The sequence below is a fragment of the Bos indicus genome, chromosome 9, assembly GCF_029378745.1.
Source record: "Bos indicus isolate NIAB-ARS_2022 breed Sahiwal x Tharparkar chromosome 9, NIAB-ARS_B.indTharparkar_mat_pri_1.0, whole genome shotgun sequence".
NCBI lineage: Eukaryota > Metazoa > Chordata > Mammalia > Artiodactyla > Bovidae > Bos > Bos indicus.
This window is the reverse complement of record NC_091768.1, coordinates 101919498-101936213: the sequence shown is the minus strand read 5'-3', so window position 1 is coordinate 101936213 and position 16716 is coordinate 101919498. Positions and strand designations below refer to the sequence as shown.

At 58.0% G+C, this 16716-nt stretch overlaps 1 protein-coding gene across 7 annotated transcripts in view; it reads left to right on the top strand.

The window, feature by feature from the left end:
* Nucleotides 1-16716, top strand: part of RPS6KA2 (ribosomal protein S6 kinase A2) — a 334973-nt gene that overhangs the window by 269234 nt on the left and 49023 nt on the right. For all 7 annotated transcript variants that reach the window (XM_019967675.2, XM_070796504.1, XM_019967678.2 and 4 more), the window contains 5 exons: nucleotides 2812-2918; nucleotides 5545-5582; nucleotides 7621-7763; nucleotides 10908-10978; nucleotides 12876-12964. In XM_019967675.2, coding sequence (XP_019823234.2) covers nucleotides 2812-2918; nucleotides 5545-5582; nucleotides 7621-7763; nucleotides 10908-10978; nucleotides 12876-12964 — 448 coding nt within the window. The remainder of the gene's footprint in view (nucleotides 1-2811; nucleotides 2919-5544; nucleotides 5583-7620; nucleotides 7764-10907; nucleotides 10979-12875; nucleotides 12965-16716) is intronic.

The window sequence follows — 16716 nt, the reverse complement described above, 5'->3', positions numbered from 1 at the left end:
CTCAGGGATCAGGGATCAGTGCTCAGTGCTTGGGGCTCAGTGGTCAGTGCTCAGGGCACGGGGCTCAGTGGTCAGTGCTCAGGGCTCAGGGCTCAGTGCTCGGGGCTCAGTGCTCAGGGCTTGGGGCTTGGGGCTCAGTGCTCAGGGCTCAGTGCTTGGGGCTCAGTGCTCAGTACTCAGTGCTTGGGGCACAGGGCTCAGTGCTTGGGGCTCAGGGATCAGGGATCAGTGCTCAGTGCTTGGGGCTCAGTGGTCAGTGCTCAGTGCACAGGGCTCAGTGCTCGGGCTCAGGGCTCAGTGCTCGGGGCTCAGGGCTCAGGGTCAGTGCTTGGGGCTCAGGGCTCAGTGCTCAGTGCTCGGGGCACAGTGGTCAGTGCTCGGGGCACAGGGCTCAGTGCTCAGGCTCAGGGCTCAGTGCTCAGGGCTCGGGGCTCAGGGCTCAGTACTCAGGGCTCAGTGCTTGGGGCTCAGGGCTCAGGGCACAGGGCTCAAGGCTCAGGGCTCAGTGCTCGGGGCACAGGGCTCGGGGCTCAGGGCTCAGTGCTCAGTACTCAGGGCTTGGGGCACAGGGCTCAGTGCTTGGGGCTCAGGGCTCAGGGCTCAGTGCTCGGGGCTCAGTGGTCAGTGCTCAGGGCATAGGGCTCAGTGCTCAGGCTCAGGGCTCAGGGCTCGGGGCTCGGGGCTCAGTGCTCAAGGCTCAGGGCTCGGGGCTCAGTGCTTGGGACTCGGGGCTCAGTGGTCAGTGCTCAGGGCACGGGGCTCAGTGGTCAGTGCTCAGGGCTCAGGGCTCAGGGCTCAGTGCTCGGGGCTCAGTGCTCGGGGCTTGGGGCTTGGGGCTCAGTGCTCAGGGCTCAGTGCTTGGGGCTCAGTGCTCAGTACTCAGTGCTTGGGGCACAGGGCTCAGTGCTTGGGGCTCAGGGATCAGGGATCAGTGCTCAGTGCTTGGGGCTCAGTGGTCAGTGCTCAGTGCACAGGGCTCAGTGCTCGGGCTCAGGGCTCAGTGCTCGGGGCTCAGGGCTCAGGGTCAGTGCTTGGGGCTCAGGGCTCAGTGCTCAGTGCTCGGGGCACAGTGGTCAGTGCTCGGGGCACAGGGCTCAGTGCTCAGGCTCAGGGCTCAGTGCTCAGGGCTCGGGGCTCAGGGCTCAGTACTCAGGGCTCAGTGCTTGGGGCTCAGGGCTCAGGGCACAGGGCTCAAGGCTCAGGGCTCAGTGCTCGGGGCACAGGGCTCGGGGCTCAGGGCTCAGTGCTCAGTACTCAGGGCTTGGGGCACAGGGCTCAGTGCTTGGGGCTCAGGGCTCAGGGCTCAGTGCTCGGGGCTCAGTGGTCAGTGCTCAGGGCATAGGGCTCAGTGCTCAGGCTCAGGGCTCAGGGCTCGGGGCTCGGGGCTCAGTGCTCAAGGCTCAGGGCTCGGGGCTCAGTGCTTGGGACTCGGGGCTCAGGGCTCAGTGCTCAGGGCTCTGTGCTCGGGACTCAGGGCTCAGCACTCAGGACTCGGGGCTCAGGGCTCAGTGCTTGGGACTCGGGACTCAGTGCTTGGGACTCGGGGCTTAGGGCTCAGTGCTTGGCACTCTGTGCTCAGGACTCAGGGCTCAGTGCTCAGGACTCGGGGCTCAGGGCTCAGTGCTCGGGGCTCAGGGCTCAGTGCTTGGGACTCGGGGCTCAGTGCTCAGGGCTCAGTGCTCAGGGCTCAGTGTTTGGGACTCAGGGCTCAGCACCTAGGACTCAGGGCTCAGGGCTCAGTGCTTGGGACTCGGGGCTCAGTGCTCAGGACTCGGGGCTTAGGGCTCAGTGCTCAGCACTCAGGGCTCAGTGCTCAGGACTCAGGGCTCAGTGCTCAGTGCTCGGGGCTCAGTGCTCAGGACTCGGGGCTCAGTGCTCAGCGCTCAGTGCTCAGGGCTCAGTGCTTGGGACTCAGGGCTCAGTGCTCGGGGCTCAGGGCTCAGTGCTCAGTGCTCAGGGCTCAGTGCTTGGGACTCGGGGCTCAGGGCTCAGGGCTCAGTGCTCAGGGCTCAGTGTTTGGGACTCGGGGCTCAGCACCTAGGACTCAGGGCTCAGGGCTCAGTGCTTGGGACTCGGGGCTCAGTGCTCGGGACTCGGGGCTTAGGGCTCAGTGCTCGGCCCTCAGGGCTCAGTGCTCAGGACTCAGGGCTCAGTGCTCAGTGCTCGGGGCTCAGTGCTCAGTGCTCGGGACTCGGGGCTCAGTGCTCAGTGCTCGGGGCTCAGTGCTCAGTGCTCGGGGCTCAGTGCTCAGGACTCGGGGCTCAGTGCTCAGCGCTCAGTGCTCGGGGCTCAGTGCTCAGGCCTCAGTGCTTGGGGCTCAGTGCTCAGGGCTCAGCACTCAGGGCTCAGCGCTCAGTGCTCGGGGCTCAGTGCTCTGGGCTTGGGGCTCAGGGCTCAGTGCTTGGGACTCGGGGCTTGGCACTCAGGACTCAGGGCTCAGTGCTCAGTGCTTGGGGCTCAGGGCCCAGGGCTCAGGGCTCAGTGCTTGGGACTCGGGGCTTGGCACTCAGGACTCGGGGCTCAGTGCTCAGTGCTCGGGGCTCAGGGGTCAGGACTCGGGGCTCAGCGCTCGGGACTTGGGGCTCGGTGCTCGGGACTCGGGGCTCAGCGCTTGGGACTCGGGGCTCAGGGCTCAGGGCTCAGTGATCAGGGTTCAGTACTCAGTGCTCGGGGCTCTGAGCACTGTGATTTGGGACTCGACGCTCAGGACTCGGAGCTCGGGGCCCAGGGCTCAGGGCAGGCCTCAGGAGCAGCGTCCTGCTCTCTACACCCAGCGGACCGAGCAGGCTGAGTCTCCTCTGTCTCCTGCAGGTGATGTTCACGGAGGAGGACGTCAAGTTCTACCTGGCGGAGCTGGCCTTGGCCTTGGACCACCTGCACGGCCTGGGCATCATCTACAGAGACCTGAAGCCAGAGAAGTGAGCAGCCCCCCGCCCCGCCAAGACCTCACTCTGTCCCTGTTCCCCTGGGTGCACACACCAGGCTGGAGGCCGGGGACGTCCCGGTGCCACCCCCGCACACGGGGATTCCACCTGCCTGCCCCCCGGAAGGGGCCAGACGCAGGCATGGCTTGTGCTGAGACGTGTGGGATGGCCCCGCTCCCCACCTGACCCTCTGAACACCTCCTGCCCAGGCTGCACCCCTGCGGTTCAGGGGAGGCTGGGCAGGCTGGAGGCGGCCCTCCGCCCCTCCAACCACACCTGCTGTCCCCCTTAGGTGGGGCCCGTCCTGCAGGGGCCCATCCCCCACACACCTCCTCCTCCAGGCTGGCCTCTGGCCCACCTCCACCTCCAGGTTCTGGAAGCCCTTCAGCTGCCTCAGCGGGCCCGTTTCTAGGTGATGAGTCAGTTGAGCTGCTCCAAGGTTTTCTAAAAGACAGTGGACCAGATTCGCAGCCCAGATCCCAAATAGATTCCTGTATCTTTGGCAACGATCATCTGTAATGTTGTTTCTACGATATTTTGCTAATCCAGTCTAAATTTTTTTAAAGTCCCCCCACATAGTAACATTCTCATTTCAGGCATTTCCCTGCTATTTTCTGTGCAGAGCTGACAGTCCAGGAGGGACCCACTTGGAAAGGAGGGGTCTGTAGGGCGCTGTTTTAAGTTCAGTGGTCTCTACTGCAGAGTTGGTGATTTCTCAACCCTCTGAAGTGGTTGACAACACCCCCCAACCCACCCCTCCTCCCCCCGTAGACTGAGGTCCATGCCTGCCGCTGGATAGGGTGGGGCCTGGAGGGACCCCAAGGCTTGGGGCGAAAGGCAACCCAGGTCCCCAGGGCCCAGGAGGTGAAACTCCCCGCCTTATTCTCCGTCCCTTACTCCTTCACCTGCCGCGACCTGAGAAAAGCACACACTCTGCTCTGAGACGCAGCCGCCACTGACGGAAGCACCCGGGTTTGCCCAGAGGCCAGGAATGTTGGCAACGCCTCTGACACAAAGCGCGTTTGCCTGACACCCACGCCCGGCGTCAGCCTGAGCGCCCGCTGGGCAGAGCATCTCTGGCCGCACGTGTAAATGATGAATGTGTGAATAACCGTGAAAGGCCCTCTCCTGGGTGTCCCCGTGCCCGGCAAACGCCGCCTTCACCGCGGGCGCGGGGCCACCATCACCCCTGCCCTGAGCCCTGGGCCACCCGGAGGGCAGCACCCCGAGTCTCCCTCTGGTTAAGGGTCAGAGAGATCCGGACAGTTAGACGTGGTAATACGTCAGTGCAGGCGGAAGAACGAGAATTAGGAGTTAATCTTGAGAGTTGCTCACTTCTGGGGCAAAGGTGAAGTGTGCCTTGGAAGCAAAGACGAGAACATTTGCTTCTTTCATTATAGATGTCACCTCAGTTATATGCTGTAGCTTTTTCCTGCCCTTTTCCATGAAATAGTGGGTATTTTAATCCCATGGCTGATGTTTTTTAATTGTGGCAAGGTGAGTATAACATAAAATGGACCATCTTGACCATCTGCAACGGCACAGGTTAGTCGTGTCAAGAGCACTGACACTGTTGTACGTCACCACCCTCCGTCCCCAACTCTCCATCCTGCAAAACCGACACTCTGTCCCCGTGGAAACACTGCCTCCCCCCCTCCACTCCCCGTCTCCACGGACCTGACCGCTCTGGGTCCCCACGCAAGTGGGGTCACACGGCATCCGTCCTGCTGTGACCGACACTGCCCTCCGCCTAGTGTCCTCCTGGTGACCTGTGTCCCAGCTCCCTCCCTTTCCCAAATGTGTTTAAGGATCCACATGTTAATCCTCACAGTGTACATCCCAGTCTCTTTGGAGCTGGGCTGACACCTCCCAGGAGCTGGGGGAGCAGGGTTTAGTTTCAGCAAAGAGCGAGACGGGGTGACCAGAAGCCCCCCAGGAGCCGTGGGCTGCAACCTGGAGCAGGGCCTCGCAGGGCGCTGGCCTGCCTCCAGCCCCGCCGTGCCCCCTGCAGGAGCAAGCCCGGCCCCACGGCAGAGAGCCGGGGGCGACAGGACAGGGCTCCTGGTGGGGCTCCCAGGTGGCCCGTGCCTGCGACGAGGGCCGGGGCCAGGGGACCAGCCTGAGAACTCACGGGTTTCCCTGGAGCTCGGGGCTGGTCCCAAGAGCCAGGACAGGGCTCCCGGGGAGATCCGGGGAGAAGGAGTGGGCTCCAGCCAGCCAGCGCCCGCCTGGGGACAGGAGATCCCTGAGGGGCTCTGTGTCTGCACAGCTCAGGCGCTCCTGGCCCATCCCAGCCCTGTTCTCACAGGGCAGGCAGTCCTGGGGGCGGGGGGGGCAAACCGTCCCCCCGGGCTTGAGAAGGTCTCAGACCTGCCATCCCCCGCGAGCCTGGTAAACAGGTACAAGGACACAGGGGTGCCCCCTGCCCCATACACCGAGGGTCTGTGCGCGCCCAACCCAGCGGAAGCTGCTGACCAGAGACGCAGCGGCCGGGGGGCCAGCAGGCACCCCCTATCTGGCATGGAGACTGCTCCCCGGAGCCTGGGCGGGTCCCCTGGTGTCCGCGTGCCCTCTCCCGTGTCTCTTCTCAAAGCATCTGTTTTCCTCCCCTTTCTTCCAGCATCCTCCTGGACGAAGAGGGGCATATTAAGATCACAGGTGTGTAAGTCTCCCCTACCCCCCAGTGTTGACTTTGTCCCGGCCCTGGTACACGGGGCACCAGCCCAGGCCCCCATCAGCAGCGCGTGCACACGCGTCCCCGTGGCTGCAGCTCCTTCTGGCCTCCCTGAGGCCTCTTCTCTCCTCTGGGCTGGCTCACCCCACTCCTGATGCCCCACCACGTCCCCGCGCAGAGCACAGAGTAACTGACAGTAACTTCTCTCTAATGTCACAGTTAGACTTTTTAAGCTTCTCGTGAATTATGCATGAGAACGTGGCACTAATGTGACAAACCCTTCAGGAGGCACCCTAGGGGCAGGGGGCCACAGGTTGGAAGGCGCCTGCAGTGTCTACTGGTGTGGCTGCTGCAGAGCCCACTCTGACCTGATGGTGCCTCTGTGCTGCCCACAGAGGGCAGCAGAAGAGACTAACGCTTACAAGCTGGAACCTAAACCTGACTCTGCACCCGGGTAAAACAGTTCTGAAGTGCCAGCCAGGCGTTTCATGGAGATTTTAGGTTCTGGTAATACCTTTCCGGGTTTCTCTGCTGAGTGAGGAACTGCGCACATGTGTTATATAAACCACGTGTACACATGTGTACAGAGGTAGCTGGAATAAGCATGAGCAGTCACATTAAATGTATGTGTCATATCATAGGGTTTTATTTTGGTGTTAGTTCTACAAGGTCTTGTCGGTCTTCATAGAACTGAATGGTTCAGAACTTCAGCTTCTTCAGCATCAGCAGTTGGGGCACAGACTTGGATTACTGTGATGCTGAATGGTTTGCCTTGGAAACAAACAGAGATCATTCTGTCATTTTTGAGATTGCACCCTAAAACTGCATTTCAGACCCTTTTGTTGACCATGACGGCTACTCCATTTCTTCTAAGGGATTCTTGCCCACGGTAGTAGACATAATGGTCACCTGAGTTAAATTCACCCATTCTGGCCCATTTTAGTTCTCTGATTCCTAAAATGTTGATGTTCACACTTGCCATCTCCTGCTTGACCACTTCCAATTTGCCTTGGTTCATGGACCTAACGTTCCGGTTCCCTATTCAGTGCTGTTCTTTGTAGTCTCGGACTTTACTTTCACCTCCAGACACATCCACAACTGGCATCGCTTCGGCTCCAGCCCAGCCGCTTCGCTCTTTCTGGGGCTGTCTCTCTGCTCTTCCCCCGCAGCACACTGGACACCTGCCGCCCTGCAGGGCTCATCAGAGGATTTTGGCTTCCTCTGATGCAATCGTTGCCATCTCTGTTATTTATTAGTGACCCTGAGTTAGTCATTTGTCATGATCTGTCATTTTGGCACAAATTACAGACAAGCCCCCGAGACTCTCATGTGCAGAGCAAGTCGCTTCGGCCGTGAGTGTCAGACCCACGGGGGTGGTGGGGAGGCTGTCTTAGCCGCGGGCTCGCTTGGTCCTCACTCCGCCCGGGAGGAGGTTAGGTAACCTGAAGTTCACAGATGATGAACTGGAGGGGTCTGTAGTCTCAGGACCGGCGGGCTCACTGTGTCCCCCACCCGCTGGGTGCAGTAACAGGAGCGTGGCAGGACGGCCCCCTTGGCTGGCTTTGAGGATGAGATCTGGGGACGGTGACCCACGGCAGGAGCTCCAAAGCCCCGTCAGACTTGTCTGTCTTCTGCTTCTTGCCTCACCACTGGGGGCCACCTTCCTGAGTACCCTTGTGCCCGTGACCCTTTTCTGGTCCCTTCCTTTGGAATAGGGGTCCTCTCCCTGCCCGTCCATCAGAGCAACTCCAGAGCCTCTCCCCAGGCCGCCGACATCCAGGGTGTCCTGCCAAAAACGGCCTCTGGGGAAGTGGCGTCGGGCATCAGAACACAGACTCTTGGTACCCTTGCGAGCACTCCTGCACGTGTTCATCCCGACAGAATCTCACGGGGAGGCGCGGGGCCTGGCTCAGCCTCTGCAGGCCGCGTGGCCCCGGGAGGGAGGTGGGGAGGGCTGGCCGGGCAGCCAGGGGTCTGAGCACCACCCAGAGACTGAGCGCTGTGTGCGGTGTGTCCCTGTAGATTTCGGGCTGAGTAAAGAGGCCATCGACCACGACAAGAGAGCCTACTCCTTCTGCGGGACGATCGAGTACATGGCGCCTGAGGTGGTGAACCGGCGGGGCCACACGCAGAGTGCGGACTGGTGGTCCTTCGGCGTGCTCATGGTAGGGCGTGCGCGCGGTGGGGCGTGCTCGTGGTAGGGCGTGCACGCGGTGGGGCGTGCTCGTGGTAGGGCGTGCGCGCGGTGGGGCACCCACAGTCTACAGGCGCTCGGGACGCTGTGCCCTGTGCGCCCACCCACCCCCAGAGCGCAGAGATCCGGGAACAACCCAGGAAAACAATGCCCATTGTGTGACTCATCCATTCCTGAGCCTGGCATTTCCTGGCAGCCTCCCCTCCATCCTCCCCAGGCTCCCAGCATTGGGAAACAGAGCTGGGATTCAGCTAAGGATACAGATGTGTGAAGAGTCAGACCTTCTTTATCCTTAACGCTCTTAATGTTATTTTAAAGGGTGCGGTCATTTCCAGATTAAAGATGCTTTTCTTACTTCAATCACAGAATCCCTCCACTTAGTCATAAAAGTCACCATGAACCAAAATACACGAGTGGAGCATTTTTACATCTACGTCTAGAAATGTGGATTTTCTTCGGATCTTTCGTTCGCAGAGCATGCAGCAAACACCTTCTAGACGGGATGTCCCGTAGTCACGGCAAAAGGGGTGCTGGCCCACGCGGTCCTCCCGTCCTCAGCCTTCCTCGTCCCCTGCCGCCGTCCAGCCCCCCTGCACCGGGCCCTGGGCTGGCAGCCCCTCCACGCTTGCGAGTCCTCAGCAGGAACCAGACCTCTGAGGTTCTTGGGTCTGACACTGGATGGGAGAAGCATCGTGGCCTCTCCGGGTTGTCCAGCCCCCTCCTCCTTGTGCGTCTAACGAATGAGGAGACCGAGTGACGGGAGTTCTCGGAGATTCCACAGAGGTTGTTCAGCTGCCTCTTTCCAGCAGACGCCTCACACCCTGGCCACAGGACCTCTGGCCACTGCCCTGCAGGGTGTCACCCACGTGCCTCCCGGCCGGCACCCAGGAGGCTCACTTGGTCTCTAGCTTCTGGTCGTTGGCCCCGCAGACTCAGAAGTGCAGGCTGATTGGACTTGTCAGTGCAGACCCCGGCCTCTGTCTGTAGGGCAGACACGTTGAACCAGCTCAGGGGGCAGGGGGCAGTTCCCACGGCCTCAGCCAAGATGCCAGCGCACGGGTTTCCAGAAGAGACTGCCTGCCGTGCTGGGCAGCACCCCCACCTCCAGAGTCAGTGTGATTTCTCCCCTCCAGCCACTCACAAGGAAGTCAAACTGTGATGAGAAGGCTGCTCCCCAAACAGTCACAGCAAATGAAGCGGGTTAATCCAGGCAAGGTGATCGGCACAAGCCGCTGACCTCACACGGCCCCATGAGTGCTGGCTGCCAGGGGCTGGTGATGCTCGCTGCGTTCTTGGTTATTTAGACCGCGAGTGGCCTCAGCTGAGACTCAGTCCGTCTTCACGGCGGAGGCCCCTGAGATGGGACGTCCAGCTGTCCCTTCCAACCAGCCGTCTCTCTTTAGACACATCAGTGAGACCATCAGGTTAGCTTCTCCCCTGAAAGGTAACCGCCTCCTCCGTCCATGTGGGTGCTCCCCCGTCGCCCTGTCTGGAGGGTGTGCGGTGGGGGTGGGCGTGGGGCGTCAGCACCCTCACTGCACATTTTACCAGAAGTTTGGTCTCACCTTCCTGACATGGGCTTCCTGGTCCCAGGTCACAGCTCTGCATCTTCAGAAGCGATTCCAGTTCTTCAGCCTCCATCCCCCTCTGTGCCCCTCCATCCCCCTGAGAAGCACGGGGTGGGGCGGCTCCCTGAGGCCCCCCGGCTTTCCCCTGTGCCTGGACCCCGTCCCTACACTCTCCGAGCCCTCAGGGTGCACACTGTCCTCACCAGAGACCACACAGCGGTTCCGCAGGGAGCCCGTGCCCGAAGCTCTGAGGTCACAGAACGCCACGTGTGTCTCTGTGTACCTGACGTTCATCAGTGGCAGAGCCCGAGGCCGGCCTGAGCCTGGGGAGAAGGACCGTCTCAGCGGCCAGCACAGCACAGAAGACTGCACGCAAATCCACGCGCGGCAGAGCCACCCGGAGTTGGCGCTGTGAGGCTTCTGGGGGAGCGGGGCCATGCTGTCCACCTCGCCCACGTCTGTATATATTAAGACAACAGACACAAAATCTAAAATATGCCTTACATGCTGCTTTCTGGTCAAAGTCATTGCATGTTTAATAAATGGAGAGACTGAAAGGGGAAAAAAAGGAACCGTGAAGACACAAGAAGAAAGATGAAATGAAAAGCAGCCGGGAGAAGAGACGTGAAAGGCAGACGAGAAGAGAGGAGGGCGGGAGCGGCGCTCGGGCTTTGTGTCCTCTTGGCGCTTTGCCTCACCTTGGCTCATGAACACAAGCGTCTCATCTTGTGCCATGAACACCTGTCTCTGTGAGGGTCTCCCGGGCGCAGAGGAGACCTTCACGGGTCCCCAGCCCAGGAAGGTCTGGGCCCCGAGGGTCCACAGGCAGTGAGTGCAGAGCGGACCTGGGCTCCCCGGCCCCACCGCCTCTGCGCCCCAGGAAATGGCCCAGAACTTTGGAGACAGTGGCCCAGAGAGGCTGGCCTCTCGCCCCTGCTGTCTGCCGCGGTCCTCACTGCAGGGACTGTCCGGCCACCCTGCTCTTGGGCGCAGGACACTCTGTCCTGAATTACCCGCTTAGGGGCCGGTCTGCTCCACCGTTCAGCGTCTCATGACCGCTGGGTGGTGATCACAGTAGGGTGAAGGAGGAGGATTGTCCTGATGATGATGAGTCTGCACGGCTCTCAGAGTCCAGGTGCATCCTCGCATTCGATCTGGACCGAGAGATCTCCCCCCCCAGCCCCCGCCTCCTCCTCGCTGAGCTGCTCCACTGCACCCTCCAGGGAAGGACGGGTCCTCAGTCGCCCCCGTGGAGGGTGTGTGGCCATATCCTGCCATCCCTGCAGGTCCCCGTCCCAGCACTGACCCCTGCTCCCTGTCGTGGAGCTGAGTTGGTGACTGTCGATCGCCCGCCCATCCATCTCTGCACTGAACGCTGAAGCCCACCATGCAGCTCTGTTCCAAGCAACCACGTGGGCCAGCCCGCACGTATTTGACCAGGACTTCGAATGGCCGCGTGAACTCGGGCGCACGCTGCCCGTCTGGGTCTCTCCACTGGGCAGTGGGGTTGGTCTGAACACTTGCTCCTGTTCTGTGTTGCTCTGCAGTTCGAGATGCTCACGGGGTCACTGCCGTTCCAGGGGAAGGACAGGAAGGAGACCATGGCCCTCATCCTCAAGTGAGTCAAACTCCCACCGTGGGATCCACCCCAGCACTTGCTCGCCCCTTCTGATAGCAAGAGCTTCCGTCTTCGAAACCAGGAGTGTCCAGTAGGCAGTGATGGTAGTGAGCACCCTTAGCATTTCCCTGTCAGTGGATAAAGCGAGTGGGGTGTGATTCTGATGAAATCTTCTATTGAAGATTCTGTTTCCCATTTGTGAAGCTCATCAAAGTTGTCCCGTGGCAGGGTCTTTAGATGTGATGGCGGATGACCTTCAGAAACGCAGACTCAGGGGCAGAGGGCACAGGAGCTCCCGAGAGAGCCTCCTGCTCTGCCTGTCGCCTGCTCATGTAGGGGCCTCAGCTCTCCTGCCTGACATGGGCAGGACTCGTGTGTCCCGTGTGACTGAGTGTGCATGCTAAGTCACTTCAGTCGTGTCTGACTCTTTGCGACCCCATGGACTATAGCCCACCAGCCTCCTCTGTCCATGGGATTTCCCAGGCAAGAATACTGGAGTGGGTCGCCATTTCTTCCTCCAGGGGATCTTGCCAGCCCAGGGATCAAACCCTTGTCTCATGTCTTCTGCATTGGCAGGTGGGTTCTTTACCACTAGCGTTGTCTGGGAAGCATGTGACTGAGTGTGAACATAACTTTCTCCTTAATGTTCACGCAGAATATTTTACCATGAAAATAGGTTTTGCATTTAGAACCCTAGAAAGAGATCTAAACACAGAGCCTGTCTTTCTGTAGTATCTTTTTTTAAAACATCATTTTGTTTTATTGGCTTCACTGCATGGCTCCTGGGATTCACCAGAGTTCCCCAACCAGGGATTGAACCCACGCTCCCTGCAGTGGAAACACCAGGTCCTAACAGCTCCTAACAGCTGGACCAGCAGGAAGTCCCTTGCTGTAACTCCTTAAATGTGAACAGGCGTCATCTGAGCCAGATGTCAGATAGCAATCTGTGGGAGAGAGAGAAGCAGGTGGAGGGCAGACGCGAGCGGGCCAGTGGCCCCTGGAACAGGTGGACTCCAAGTCACTCCAGCTCTCCCTGCTCGGGGGGTTGGGGGGCGGTGGAGGGGGCTGCTCACCACACCTGCAGGAGAAGCTGTGAAGCTGCTTGGCCTCATGACCAGCTCTCTCAAACTCTGCTTGCAGGTGAACACACAACTTTTGTAAAACCGAGAGGCACCTACAAACCTTGCATTTTTGTAGATCACGTCATTTTATAAATAAGAGGCATCCCATAATAAGAGGCATCCCATGAACAATGTTTCCTGTATCAGGGGACCTTGTACTGTGATGACGGGCGTAACTGCAATCTGCTGTTTCCATTGGTGGTCTCTGCTCCTTTTCATTCTAAGGGGGCACAAGACCTTTTTCTGGAGCTAGAATAATTTCCTCACAGCAAATCCCAGGTGTGAACTTACAGCCTGTCACTTGGGAGTGACAGCATTTCTGAAGGGGCAGCACCAGACTGTGGTCACGTGGTTCCTGAAGGTAGGGGGTGTCCAGGACCCCAGGGGCCTGCGAGGCCCTCCTTTCCCAGATGTGGCCACAGACTAAACTGGAGGCTCATGGGAGAATCCAGCTGCCTCATCAAACCAAGAGAGATTCCCAAAATGTCAGCAACACCACTGGTCTCTCCAAAGCCTTTGATGGCGTTGTCTCAGAAAACATAGTTAATTTCCATTTAAAATGTTACTTATGTTCATGGGAGCATTGCTGTTTATTTTTAGGGGCTTTATTGTTTTTAATGAATTATTAAACAGCTGCTGTGAATAGCTGCTCTGGTCACGTTGGTTTGATTGGATTTCTCTGTGGATGCTGACTGCAGAAACCCAGAGCACTGGAGCAAACTCTGGCCCCCCTTGGGCTCGTCTTTCTTCCCCTAAAATATGACTGTGCTTTTCAGAGCCAAGCTAGGCATGCCGCAGTTCCTCAGCGTGGAGGCCCAGAGTCTGCTGAGAGCGCTCTTCAAACGGAACCCCTGCAACCGGCTGGGTAAGCCCCCCTGACCCCTGAGCCACCCGGGGCTGCCCGGGGGGTGATTGGAATGTGGAAGACGCACAGGTGTGACCCAGCGGGGAGCGGAGCTCAGGAGGAGCCCTCGTGGCAGTGCCAGGTGGGGGACTGGAATACCAGGACCCCATCCCACCCGGCACTTCCTTGCTGTGCAACCTTCGGCAGAGGGCTGCCCCTCTCTGCGCCTGGGTTCCCGACCTGTGAAGCGAGGGTCGTAGCAGAGCTTCTTCACAGGGTTGTGAGGAAGACCTCCAGAGCCAGCACGGCACCTGACACATAGGAAACACGAGTGTGTTGGACAAAGGAACGTGTGAAAGCAAAGAGAATCGGAGTGCACAGGTCTGAGGGGTGGGGAGGGCATCTTTCTTTCCCTGCCGCTTGGACAGATAGAGTTGTCCAAGGCTCAGTTACTGGCAGAAGAAACCATCGTCCTGTGCAGTGCGTTTTAACAGGTCTTATTAAACTGTTTCCTGAGATCACTGCAAAAAGGCAGAGTGGGCAAGGGACTGTTGGGCTGTCTCTAGAAGGGCCGGCAGCACCAAAGAAGAATGAAGCGCCCGGCTGGGTCCTGAGTCCACGCCAGAAGCAGAACAAGAGAGAACCAGCGGTGGAGAAGAGGGACCACTCTGGTCTGTCACCCTGAGAAGTCATCACGCAACCTCCCACCAGTAGATCTGCTGATGATCGAAACTTTGATTTCAGTACTGAAGTTTTGTTATGAAAATGGGCCCAGTCTCTGCCTTGTCATTTGTGAGTGCCATAACAAACTCCGAACACCTGTTCTGTTAGGGATGCGTATGTGAGCATGTGTGCAAAGCACTTGCCTCCTAGGTAGCAGGCACACAACTCCACTCCCAACTGCTCTGCCCTTGGGCAGTGCCCAGGTATGGTCTCACCTGCCTAACCTCCCCAGAGGCAGAAACTGGAGTCAGGAACTGGAAATGAAGACATTAGCTCGTTTATCCACTCAAGCACACAGAACAAGCAGCTCAGTCTCGTCTCTCGTAGTGATTGAAGACTTTTGTTTGGGAGTCCCTCTTTCCTTTCAAATAGCATGGTATTTGGTGGGGAGAATTCATGGCATTGGTGGGCGACTGTGACCAAACCAAAGGGAGGGGAAATGTATTTGTTCTTCCTTTATTTCGGAAAAAGGAAAGAATTTTCTAAATTTACTTTTGTCTTAGACTTTAACATCACAAAAATCATAGTTCTCTAACCCAGAATATTGTTCTGTTATTTAGTTTGCATACCTGATGAGAGAGAAAGATGGATTGGTCTCATTTAGGTGGATAATCATCAAATTACACTAGCCTAGTGGAGCCTGTAGCAGCTTGGAAAACAGCCCATCCATGGCCAGAGAATGCCCTCCTGATGATCTCTAAAGTGAATTATTGTAAAGGCCCAGGAGTTATGGACCATCCTGCGAGCCCACTTCATATTAATGTCATAGGATGTGCAGACTCACATAAAGAGGAAATCATAGTCGGAATTATTACTCACCCAACTTGACCCAGGTCGGCTGCTAAATTTAATTGCCTTAAATCTTTGGCCTATAAAGTGAAAATTATGTTGTGTAGATTAATTTTGCTCTACACAGGCAGCTCAATTAGAAGGCTGGGACTTCTTCCCCCTTTTGATTGCCCTGAGCCTTATTCTTGACCCACCCCCCAAAGTCCCCTGGCCGTTTGGTGAGTTTGTCAACATCAGAAGATCTCACCTAAGCCCTGGGTCCTCTCGTCAATCTGTGGTTTGACCCCATCACCTTCAAGTCAGCCCAGATCTCTGTCGATTGATCCTTGAACTGTAGAGGGGTCCCCTCTGCCCAAACTTCTGCTCTTCATCTATGACCAACCTGCTGCTGCTGCTGCTAAATTGATTCAGTCGTGTCCGACTCTGTGTGACCCCAGAGACTAGACAGCATATTAAAAAGCAGAGATATTACTTCGCCAACAAAGGTCCGTCTAGTCAAAGCTATGGTTTTTCCTGTGGTCGTGTATGGATGTGAGAGTTGGACTATAAAGAAAGCTGAGCGCCGAAGAATTGATGCTTTTGAACCGTGGTGTTGAAGAAGACTCTTGAGAGTCCCTTGAACTGCAAGAGATCCAACCAGTCCATCCTAAAGGAAATCAGTCCTGAATAGTCATTGGAAAGACTGATGCTAAAGCTGAAACTCCAATATTTTGGCCACCTGATGCAAAGAACTGACTCATTGGAAAAGACCCTGATGCTGGGAAAGATTGAGGGCAGGAGGAGAAGGGGACAACAGAGGATGAGATGGCTGGATGGCATCACCGACTCGATGGACATGAGTTTGAGCAAGCTCCAGGAGTTGGCAATGAACAGGGAGGCCTGGTGTGCTGCAGTCCATGGAGTCACAAAAAGTTGGACACGACTGAGCGACTGAACTGAACTGATCAGGGCCCTAGCCATATGGGGTCAGGGGCCGGCTTGCCCCAGGGTGAACTCATCCCAACTAATCACATTTCCAAATAAGGTTTCCCGTGAAGTTCTGGGGTTAGGACTTGACCACATGAATTTGGAGGAACACAGCTCAGTACCTCCGAGAGTGAGTCCATAGCATCTGCAGTGGAAGAATTGGCGGGAGTTCAGCTGGTTGGTGTCACGCACCTGGCAGGTGACGAGACTGAGGCCCTTGCCCCAGATCGCCTGCTGGAGGTGGCTGCCGAGCCTGGAGATGGTGTTTCCACCCTGTCGTCCCCTGAAGGCACGACATCCTCACCCAAAGAGTCCGAGTATAGGTCCCCTGGCCACTGCTGGCCATGGGCGTGCCCTGTCCAGTGAGGTGCCCCGCACAGCTGTGGCAGGTGCTGGGGACACAGGTCAGTGGTGCTGCCCGGGAAGCCCGGTCATGTGGGTGAAGAGGCCAGAAATCTCGGGCGGATTTCACCCCTGCCTTTTCCCTGAGACCTGAGAAGGCTGAGGAGCCAGCAGAGGGAGCCCCCTCCCCTGGTAGGACGCAGTACCTAGAGGCAAGGGGCAGGGGCAGGGCGGGGCTGGGGGGACAGGCAGACGGAGGGGCAGGCAGGCCCCCAGCCAGGCCTGGCGGAGGCTCGGTGGCCAGTGCATGGGACAGCAGGAAAAGCGTTGTTTTCTGTGCCATAAGTGGAGAGATTTTACTTTTATATTTGTCCAAAATGGAGTCAAATGTGTGTCTATTTCAACCACGGTGCAAATGGACCCAGCAGCTGGAAGACTGGACCATTTGGGCTTCACCCTTGTGTATTACGCACTGTGGTTTGTTCAGTGATGGAAGCAAGCGCAAAATATACCGGCTGCTGCAGTCAGGAGGGCCCCCCGGCAGGGCTGCCTGAGGGCCTGGGGTGCATCTCCAAGCCTTGTGTGTGTATTAGCCTGGGGGGGCAGTGGGGGGCGTGGGTTCTGGGCCAGAGAAACACTGCACACAGAGCCATGGAGGATCCTGTAGCACGTGAGAGCACGTGTGACCTCAGGTGGCCGAGGGGAGGCCCAGGGAGACCATGCAGGCTGAGCAGTCCCCAGGGTGGGACCCTCTGAGGATGCAGCAAGGCGGGTCTGGTTTTTCTGCTGATCATTCTGGTCGTGAATTAGAGAAGAACCCTCCGGGGGTCCCTAGTTCATCCCTATGAACATCTGCAGCTTCTCTGGAGAGTCCTGGGACATCCCGGGCTCCTGGAAGACCAGGCAGCAGGATCTGGAGTCAGACGTGCCGCTGAGCATAAAACAGCATGGCC